Source organism: Saccostrea cucullata, unplaced genomic scaffold, assembly GCF_032062105.1.
Source record: "Saccostrea cucullata isolate Sc308-1 unplaced genomic scaffold, CSIRO_AGI_Scuc_v1 ctg8894, whole genome shotgun sequence".
Lineage (NCBI taxonomy): Eukaryota > Metazoa > Mollusca > Bivalvia > Ostreida > Ostreidae > Saccostrea > Saccostrea cuccullata.
In genome coordinates, this window is record NW_026934902.1 from 45,760 (window position 1) to 56,877 (window position 11,118).

Genomic DNA, 11,118 nt, shown 5'->3' on the forward strand with positions numbered 1-11,118 from the left:
TGATATTCATAGCACTTGTAAATTTGACAGTACACATCTACCAGTCTGTATGTTTTCATTTGATTTTAAATTTGATTTCTTGACCTTTTTTGCAATTAAACGTAAGCACATGTATTTTACGTTTAAATACAATATACAATGCGATGTTACGCAATCTTTTGCGTTTAAATGCAATGGTTATTACAAAAAAATCAGAATCATTAGATGTAAAGATAAAATCTTTAAAACTTTCCCTCATAAGAATAGCAAATCTACGACGATCATATTAATGTGAAAGCATTATATGGTAGAATACATGATTCCTATTTCAAATTACTGCTTCCACGTAAAAGGTTTGGCCACAAAATTAAAAGGCAATCAAACTTTTATGGGAAATACGTGGGATTTTACAATACTAGTGATTCAGGTGAGTGTTAGGCACATGGACCTCTTGTTCCTTCATGATTATCTTTTGTCAATATTTGGTCTTCTAGATATGTTGTGTTGTCACGCATCTAATACAAACATTGAGATTACTTTTTCATTTAACTTTAAGAACTTAATAAATATTTCATATTTCCCCCCAAAAATTCAACGATGTTTAATTTGATCAATAGGTGCATTTTAATCTAACGAAGTGATGTCTATTTAGTTGATATGTATGGGTGAAAAATTGGGAAATGCAAGTTAACAGTTTAATACCATTCTTACAAAAGTTTCATAAATACATGTTTTATACAACGTTTACTTCTGAAATTTTTTAAGAATTCTTCATTTTATGTTTATTAAATATCCCCCATGACACACATATGCACATCTTACAATTGGACGGAAATATTTTTTGCGCATCATTTTCTATTTACATGTATATTGATTTTAGTAATTTAGTAAGGAAAGTTTTTTTTTGATAAACTCTTAAATTATCCATAAAATTTCATAGTGAAATCGATAAGCGGGGATTAGTATATCAATCTATCACGCTTTTGTTGAAACAAGGAAGTACTTTAACATTTTGAAAATCAATGCTGATAAGAAGTAAAATGTGGACAGTTAACATAAAACATGTCTGTTTTATGTGCACATTTGCTCATCATTTTATTTCAAAAGGTAAGTAAATATAAAAGTTTTCGTTTAAAACTACACTAAAAAAATGTTTATTGAATTAATATGCAATATTGATTTTTAGCCCTAAATAAAAATCATTTCTCTTATGAATTAGGATCCTCGGAAAAATATAACTTCCAATTTTACAACAATACTCTGGACTGGAGAAATGCAAACGAAAGATGTAGCGATTTGAATGGAACACTGGCCAGGATTAAGGATTTAGAAACTGCCAGTAATAACGAAGACAATTTAAGGATAGCAGCAGATACACCGTTTTGGTCATCTGTTACAGGGTCATTTACTCCTTGGATAGTATACAGAGGTATTCTGTTTCATTTAAAATTATTTTGAAAAGTTCTTCACTAAGTATTAAATTTCTGTGAATATATTTTTTTATTCACTAGGCTGTTTTCCACAACCATCTTGGAACAATAACAACTTTACATTAAAACCTAACTCTGTGGGGAATTGCTTTTCAAAATGCCGAAATCAAACAACGAACCCAACTGGTTGTGAATATTTTGCCCTTAGTGTAAGTATTTAAAATTCTATGATTCTTTCCGTAAAAGTTACAAGTATCGGTATTCTACTAGGAAATAAAGTATTAAATGACCTCTGGAATTACATTTCTCTTGTAAACTATGACTGTGTACACGTTTATAAATTAGTAGCCGTTTGTATATTAAGCTTTAATTGTTGCATTGTTCAGGGCGAGACCTGTTTCTGTTTTTGCACACATCCTCGTCTTAAGCTGACTGACAGTGTCCAGTGCAACCTAACGTGTAATAACTCCACTGATGATGGGTTCTGCGGAGGAAAAGGCTATATTACATTATATCAAGGTAATTATTCCTTGTTTGGACAACTCATATTAAAAATGAGCAGAATCTTTTCTGATAGTTGTTAGTACGTGTATCAAGAAAGCTATTCAAGTGTCTCTAACAATTCGATATTTATATTGACTCGGCATGTTAAACCTACATTAGTTGACCTGGTTTATTTATTAATAAGAAACCTACTGACCACTGTGTTATGCTACAAAAGTATCAGCTATCCGTTGAACTGCATTTAAAGTCTGTATTTGTGCATTTGTTACAACGTCCTTAATTGTAGAAACACAGATTTGATTGTTTACCGGCGCTATCCATACAAGTGTCAGGGTATTGTTTTTCATATTAAATTTATGTTTTTTCAATATATAATTCTTTTTACCTTATTAAAACCTGATCAAAACAAAGTGCTCATGGCTAGTGTGACGGGTCGCCAAGGGTCGCTTATACCACAATCGCACCTGATCCTTCTTGTTATGTTTCCTGGGGTCCGTGTTTGCCTCCCTTTTGATTTATTCTGTTGCTTTGTTAGATTTGAGATTTATCAATGTTTGTAATCTTTAAATAATTAAACACGAGTTTTAGGTTTTACTTTAAAGATGACATAAGTAATCAGATTTGCTAGCAGTGATTTTTCATGTAATTTTACGGAAGGATAGAACCTGTCTAAGTTTTGTTAATAAATTAATGATTATAATAATAACCCTTATTGATACATGTATTTAGTGTAGATCTATTATAGAAATTAATTCGGTAATTATGTATGACAATGATCTATACAGATTTGAAAACTTTTAGAAAGGAACCAATCTATTTATAGTAAGCGATTGAATTCATTTCGGTATTTGAAAATATTTTCCATTTTCAGTCAAAGATACATTTAAAGGCGATGGATTTTGTTTGGCTTACGACTGTCGATCAAAGGAACTTTTGTCATCTGGTCATGATTGTGACGAAAAACATGAAGGATTCTGTGGTAAGTGTATCTTCAGATTTTATACATTTTATTCTACAAAGATTAGGCTTCATTTTAAATTAAAGATCTGAATGTTTATCCATGACTGACACTCATAGATTGTAAATGTATTATATTTGGTGTGTACGATATTTAGCAGAAATTGAAGTTTGACAAAGTTAGCGTAGATTTGATTTTGCGCATTTCTCCCTTTTATGAGAATATGTTCAATACATTTCGCCTGTTGGCATTAATTATTTTCTACCAATGTAGTGGTATTTGACTTTTTGTAGTTCGGGGAAACAAAGAATTACTATCAAATCAACTTAGTTCAACTTGGAATTACTATGCGAGGAGCTGTAAAGAACAGAAACTTTTCCTTACTGCTTACATTCAGGCAGAAATCAACAAAACGATTTGCAACAGTTATGTTTGGACTGGAATAAGGACATACAGAATTTACGATCATGATGGAAGTAAGTTGTCTTACGTTCTAATAAAATACAATTGTTAATCTATAAATTTGTTTTTTACTCTAAAACACCAATTTTACTCATTTTAAAGGTTTTAGGCTAAAAAGTTACATAAGTAATTCTACTGCAATTTATCCTTTGCAATTGTTTTTTTTTTCATTAACGTGTGACACTTCTCAATTTAAAAAAGTAAGTCAAATTGAACATGATGCATGTGTAAAGGAAAAGTCTTCTCCATAATAGCTGGACCATTGAAGACAATATTTATGTTAAAGGATTGACATAATGTTAGAATTTTAGCTATGCGTATTTTGAGTTAGGGTTGGGCCTCAACAAGGGGGGGGGGGCAAAATCTTCCATTTGAATCACGAAGAAAACCTTTTAAATATCTTCTGATAGGAAATGCTAAGGCCAAGCAACTTGAGTATTGTGACCTACGTTTCTTGTTTACATTTTAAGAAGTATTGTTGCCCGTATCTACTCGCCACCCATATAGTGTTAAACCAACAAAAAAACTTGTGTTTCCTTTTCTTCATGCGTTTCTCTGTGTATGTGTGGATTACTGAAAGAACTTTCTTTATTTATAGTTGATATTTTAAAGTAGATGGTTCAACCATGTGTCATTATTTGACCTGTTTAGGTTTAACAACTATTTTCTTAAATTCAGACAAAGACTGTTATGCAGTTAGAAGGAATTTGGACACGTGGTTATATGAAAAAGTCAACTGTTCTCATAAACTGCCATTTTTGTGCCAGACTAATCATATTCAGAGTGAGTTACTCCAAAGAATGACTCTTCATAACATTGCGATCTGGCCCCTTTTAAAACGCGGATTTTTTGCTTTTGAAATCAAAACATTGACATATTTTAGCTAAAATGTACAAGTATGGTATGAATACAACACTTCAAAATCTTTTTTGATGGAGAAACTCTCAATATATACATAATATCACTGAAATAAAAATGCATACATCAGTGCCAAATCTCAACTTCGCCATTGCGGCTATGTAGGTCATTGTATTATTTGAATAAGGAGGCGGAGCGTCAATCAAGCATGCAAATAGTGTGAATATATTATCGAGTGTTCGACGTGTACTTAATATAGTTTTTAAGTTATATCTTATAAAATAACTAAACAATCTTAAAACCCCCTCACCTTTTTTTCGGGCTTGGGACCGACAATATGTAATAATTTTGGCAGGTTTAGGTTTTGTTTTTACTGCTTAGCTTTTAAACGGGTATATCAATGAAATAATTATTTTTGACATTCGTTGAAATAAAATGTAAACGCAGTGATACGGTTTCTATAAACATAATGTCTCATTAAAGATGGTATTTTTTAGATTTTACAGTAACGTAGCTTATTTCAATTCTAAAGCGATAATAATTTCATTTAATTTTTATTTTACATGTAAAATTGATTATCAATAGCATATAATTTTGCAAAAAGTTTGAGTGTTTAAACAAATATATGTATGCGGTTGAATTTTGATAGAAAGCCAGGATAATCATGTAAGAATTAAATCTCTGAATCATCATCACTGCTGGACGATGAAATATCGGTATCTGTGTCTTTTGCACAGTCCAGAACGCTGTCGGGCATAATCTGACTCTGAAGCTCCGTGTCTGCGTGTCTCTGCACTCCTATGTACCACAGTATCGACGCAACATGCGCACAGCTGCCCACTAACCGTGCTCCAGACTTACACTGACAGTACCAGTATTTGATGGGATCTTCATCGTCTGATGCATCAAATTGAATCCATAAATAGTACGATTTTGACGAGACATGACGTGATTGTATTTTTGCTTGAAGAATATTTGTCATAGTTTTAGTAACGAATATTTCGTATCCCCCCTCCTCATCCAAATGTTCGCGAGAATATGAAGACGCTTGTTTTATTTGATAAATTCCGAATGTTAATGATCTTAAGTAGTTTTATGACAACTTGGGAAAGTCGGGAACAGCATCAGCGGCATCAATTTCTGACATTTTATTTGATAAGATACGTTTTCCAGAAGAATTTATGAATAAGTCTTTTAAAGGATTTGTAGTAATTTTGGATTTCTCAAGCATTTTACGGGATATTTCAAGATCATCGTCCGAGTCACTCGCGAGAGATGGCCTAAATGCATTTATTAATGAACCAACAATACGAACATAATCACCAATAAATGGAATTTGAGTATTTGCCACGACATTTGCCAAAAACTTCCACCTTTTTAACTTCCCATTTGCAGATTCTACAGCCCATCTTATTTTGGTAACTAATCTCGACGTATTAGCCTCAAATAGTGAATGTTGCTTTTCCCCCTTCCCCAGAAAATATGGTGACTCGGACCTCAAACCTACAGACTCGATTACATCTAATGAATCTCTAAAACCCCTGTCTAATACAAAAATGTCATCTTCTTTTAACCAATTTAGTAAAGCGTCATCTTTTAGTAAAGTTTTATTTAAAATATTAGCATCATTGTTTTTGCCATCCGCTAGATATGGACCCAGGACATCAACAATGTAGCCATCAGACGCAACAAACATCATTGGTTTTACAAGGGGCCGACCTTTGTACATAGTAAAGGATCTTCTCTGAAAACTATATTTTGCGCTTTTCTCAATGTATATGTAGGTACCATCAACTAATAATATGGCAGTGGCGTCGTCACCAGATGCAAGAAGTTCGCGCGCAAATATTGTTGTATGTTTTGCTATGATTTCATCCCTTGTAATGTGATTTAAGCCCATATATTTCGGAACAAACTGGTCCATCAAAACTGTTCTTGCACGTTTAACAATTTGACAAACGCACTTGCTTTTCTTGATGTTAAATATCGTCTTAAGCACTGTGCTTGAGAGACCTGTTCTAAGTTTCGTTAAAAGAATCCCTATAACCGTTTTCTTTGAATATTTCTTCTGTCTTAATCCATGAATCTGTGAACATAGTGCCTCAAATTCTTGTTTATTAATGCCCGTCAAATTCATATAATCCTCATCATTTAGGGATTCGTTGTCGGAATCTACTCGTGTATTCTCAGATTTTAACAAAAGTTCCTCACACTGAGATAAATAATCACTTAATTCACCTGAGGACAATTTCTTTGTACCCATTTTCATCCTATGAAAATTCTCATTGATATGTTGATCTTTAATCATGCGTTCATTGGACAAGTGAGAGGGGCATACACGTGCTTTTTTGTGCAATATAACATTATGTTTAAGAAATACTTGTGCGCAAACTTTCTTAGAAACAGTTTTCATTGACTTTTTACGGGATCTGCAGATAGCACAATATTTGTGCGACTTTGTGCCGATGTAAAATGTTTTAACGTCAACATTGCCCCCAGTAGTCTGAAACTTCCCCCTATTCATATCGAGGGTGCATTTTGTGCAGATGTGGTCATCCCCCGTGACTTTTCCTCCCGTAATACGCGCTAATTCAGTCCTCCGTACTTCGTTTATCTTTCCCCTGAGGCTTCTTCGATTAGATTTATTTGTGCGCTTTTTACAAACAACACAGTTTATACTTTTAGGCATGGTGAATACTAGTAAATTTTTTTCCGATTATAACACTGTATAATGACGGTTTTAACAGAAAAAAAAGGACTGTATAACATAAATATCTTCCAGCAATTTAAGTGAGAGTTTTTCTTGAAACAGACGCACGTGTATAATATATAAACACAGTACCTAAAGAGAATTTCTAATTATGTTTAATAAACACATGATAAATGCAATGATTAAGTAACAGATGTATGCTACAGGCCCCCCCGGAGTAGATCGATAGATACTTACCGAAAGAAAAAACAAACAAATGGAAATTGTCAAAAATAGTGTTCAATAACAGGTAAATAAAACAATTGAACATATCATATAGCATAGGCGTAGTCACAGGGGGGCAGCGGGGGCACTACCCCCCCCCCCCCCCACTTTTAGATCTGGGGGGGCAAGAGTATGTCTGTGCCCCCCCCCCCACTTTTTAATGAAGAACAAAATAACAGCTATTTTTCCCCAACATTACCTTTACTATAGTTATATCGAAGAATTGTGGGAGAAAATTGGAATTGAAAGTAACTTGTCTTTGAAAAAGTTGCCCACTCCCCCCCCCCCCCCCCCAACGAAATAGGATTTTCGTCTTTGGGGAACTTTCAATTTCCCCCTTTTTTTTTTTTTTTTTGCTTGTCAAAGAATTTCTGGAGTTGAGCCCCCCCACTTTTAAGTTTGGGGAACTTTCAATTTCTCTTTTTTTTTTTTGCTTGTCAAAGAATTTCTGGAGTTGAGCCCCCCCACTTTTAAGTTTGTGACTACGCCTCTGTATAGATATATCAAGTATGCACGTTTCCAAAATATTCTCAAATAGAAGGGTTGTCCAAGTATTTTTAGCCGATGGAATAAGATTTGACAATGGATAGCTCGCAGACACTCTAGACACGATGTCGAAATGGTGTGCTCAAAGCGTGAAAGTGAATAGATTTAAATCACGTGGTCAATGCTTTGTTATTCATGAGGTCAAAGACGGGTTGAAAGTTGTAAACAAGGTAGCTTTACTATAGAGACAAGTACCCGTGATTTTGAGGTTTTGGGGAAAATAAAACATGAGCGCACGATTGTTTCAATTTCTTTCATGGATGTAAATGATAAGTATTACTTTTAACGTTGACCATAAAAACGGCAAATTGAAACATCAATGCGCTCATATAAAAAATTGGCTTACAAAATGGGGGTGTGGCCTAAAGTCTATGAGAAATTGGTGTAAACAGCGTACCCCTGCTATATTAATCAGAAAAATACCTAATTACAGTTTATGAAAGCAAAATTTTAAATTGAAATTAATAAACTACAATGTTTAATGGAAAGATTGGCGCAAAATTATGTAGAAAATCTGTAAGTTATTTTTTTGTAAATATTTGGGGGGCCAAATGTGGACGTTTAAACGATTCATTCTTTGACGAAATTTCTTTATCATATATACATCACCTTATCAGATTATAGTTGAAGTCTTTTGATATAAAATACTGCTTCATTCTTTTCGAATAATACTCATATATTTTTTTTTAAATTATTTTGAATTAAATGGGTGTCAGTTATCATCTTCAGAGAAATAGCTTCACTGTTAAATTGTGTATTTGATATATCAGTTTTTTTTGTTTATCAAGCCCAAAGCACAACATCAGAATCACCAAACACAAATCAATCTCAAACTGATGCCATGACACCTTCACTCTTAGAAAGACATTCTCAGACTACAAACACAGGTAGGCCTACAGTCTATATGTTTAAAAAAACTTATGAACCGAAATAGATTTGGTCAACTGAAATATTACAACTGATATTAATCAATATATATGTTCCAACTTAACAAACACCTTCATTCTCATCTGAATGGGTGGATATCATTAATTTTTATTATCAAATTTTTTTATTTTCACAATTACTGTCTATTTTCCTGACACCGTTTGAAAAGAACATTTTCGTCTGTCATGTGGTTATGCATACAAAGATTCCTTTTATCAGATCTAGTTTCCTTATAACAATCATAATTCAAGTTTTAAGTATTAAACATATTATAGTTTTAATCATTCATGAATTTATTTAAGTCTGACTGGTTCAATTTTCATGTACATATAGCTTCATGTAATTGCATTGGTTGATACCCGTAGGTTTAATAGCTGGGTCAATCTCTGGAGTTGTCGTTCTTCTTATTGCAACAATTCTATCGATCTGTTACATCAAAAGAAAACAGTAAGTACATGTACTTTCTTAACAGAACGACTGAAATTGTGTTTATGAATAAAAAAAAAACTTCTTTTTGCTTTCTTGTATCTTAGTTGCATGGATGCTTGTAAATTAAATGATTAATGAAAGGTGTCATAATCAAAAGTCCATCGAAGCATTATAAAATGAAAGTGCATCAAGAATTCACTCGTATGTTTTTTGTAAGGTTTTGGGATGGTTTTTTTTTATACATTAAAATATTATTTTTTCAAGATAAAACATTGGATGTGAGTTTATACGTCAGACATAAATACTCCCATCAAATTATTTGTTGTTTCTTTACCAAATAGAATGTTTTATACTTTTTTAATGAATCAGTAAAACCTTTAACTTTCTTAAATATACGCAATCAATTATCTGATCCAATAGGGATTCTAGAAATAGATCTCTTTAACTCATCACAGTTTTTCTGAAGACAAATTAAATACTTAAAGTGGAAATTTAGTTTTGGCGTATGTGTTCACCAGGTGAGGATAAATAAAAAAATGTTTGTTTGTCCATCAAAGTTAATTGAAAGTTAGTCTACATATTTTGGAATGTCAAGACACTCGGAATAAGGTTCACTTTGGTTTGACTTTGTTTTAACACAGAATGGAAAGTAAAATATGTGTAAAGATGATTGATGATAATATTTTATATTGAAGAAAACCAAGAAGCAGTACAGCACCACCAGTTCATAATGCAATCTATGACATTGTTGACTCTGATAATGCAGTAAAAGGACAAAAAGATGTCATCTACATGAATGCTGTTTCAAAAGACACTAATAAGCAGGAACAGTTTCATTTATATATAGATGATAATGTTTATGTTGAGAAAGCAGAAGGGGAATATGATTGTTTGCACTCTTCACGACCAAAGCCGCATATAGCTGACGATGATTCTCAGTATGAAAAATCAGAGAATGCCTATTCTACAACTACAAGAAAGGAACAAGATGTTGAGATGCATGGCTCTCATTATGATTCTGTCATAAAAGAAAATTCATACGATTCAAAGGATAACCATGACAATATTTACGGGTCACACTACTCGTCCACAGTAGGAAATCAGTACAATTTAAAATGGAATGTAGGTGATATTCAATTGCAAGAAACTTCAGACTACAACACTACATACAAACAATAACATATTACTTAGTCCAGTATTTTGTCTGTACATTAAAACCATCATTACAGAGTTTTCTTCTGGTCTGATTCTTCAAATCGCTGGGTTGCCTGCAGTCTGATATAGTCCAGCCTGATATTACATTGACTGGATGTTAGAAAAAAGTTTCTGGTTAATCAGAACTTTACATGTAATAACACTATCTTTTATATGTTTTAATTTATCTTGTCACGTTTTCATTTCATATTATCAATTAATTCTTTTTTTAAATTCCTATGCCACAAAATGATTAAAGGACCAAGCTTGAGATAAGCAATGAGAGCATCGACATCTTTAAAAACTTTATAAGCATTTAAATTCTATCATTCATTTTATACTCTCAGTAAGGTAGAATTTGCGAGAGAAAAACACCTCAAATATCCTAACATTAAATAATTTATTTCGTCAACAGCAAGATAGATGGTAGTATGTTGTTAGGCGAGGAGCCTTTATTCAGCACTCGGGCTCGTAGAACAGTGAGGGATCATTATCTTGCCAACTTCCGTCGTAACACGGTGATTTGGTTTATAAGGTTTCATCCAATGATCTGCAACTTTTATTTCAGAGTCCCGAGCTCTTGGTGACGAGGATCGAACCCACGACTTTCTGATCATGAAGAGAGCGACTTTCCATTACATAAATACAAAGTCGGTCTTTGACGATGGAAGAATTTTGAATAAGGATAATTAACATCGTTAATGTATGTGATTGCTATTACCAATATTCAAAATAATTTCAATTGAAGTCTTCAATCAGCGTTTCCTACACTAGCTAGTGAGTTCAGTTGTGACTTAAATTATCGTACCTAGATACAAAATATGCACTAAGCTTCTATAGAAACCCTCCAAAACTGC

General features: G+C 33.0%; 1 protein-coding gene across 1 annotated transcript; it reads left to right on the plus strand.

Moving 5' to 3' along the window:
• The first annotated feature begins 886 nt into the window (after nucleotides 1-886).
• On the plus strand, nucleotides 887-10,515 carry LOC134241511 (uncharacterized). Its single transcript, XM_062723554.1, has 9 exons — nucleotides 887-1,086; nucleotides 1,199-1,408; nucleotides 1,491-1,618; nucleotides 1,796-1,928; nucleotides 2,785-2,892; nucleotides 3,165-3,347; nucleotides 4,012-4,116; nucleotides 9,004-9,085; nucleotides 9,763-10,515. Exons 1-9 carry the CDS (start codon nucleotides 1,002-1,004, stop codon nucleotides 10,244-10,246), a joined length of 1,518 nt encoding a protein of 505 aa, XP_062579538.1. The 5' UTR covers nucleotides 887-1,001; the 3' UTR covers nucleotides 10,247-10,515.
• Nucleotides 10,516-11,118: the final 603 nt, after the last annotated feature.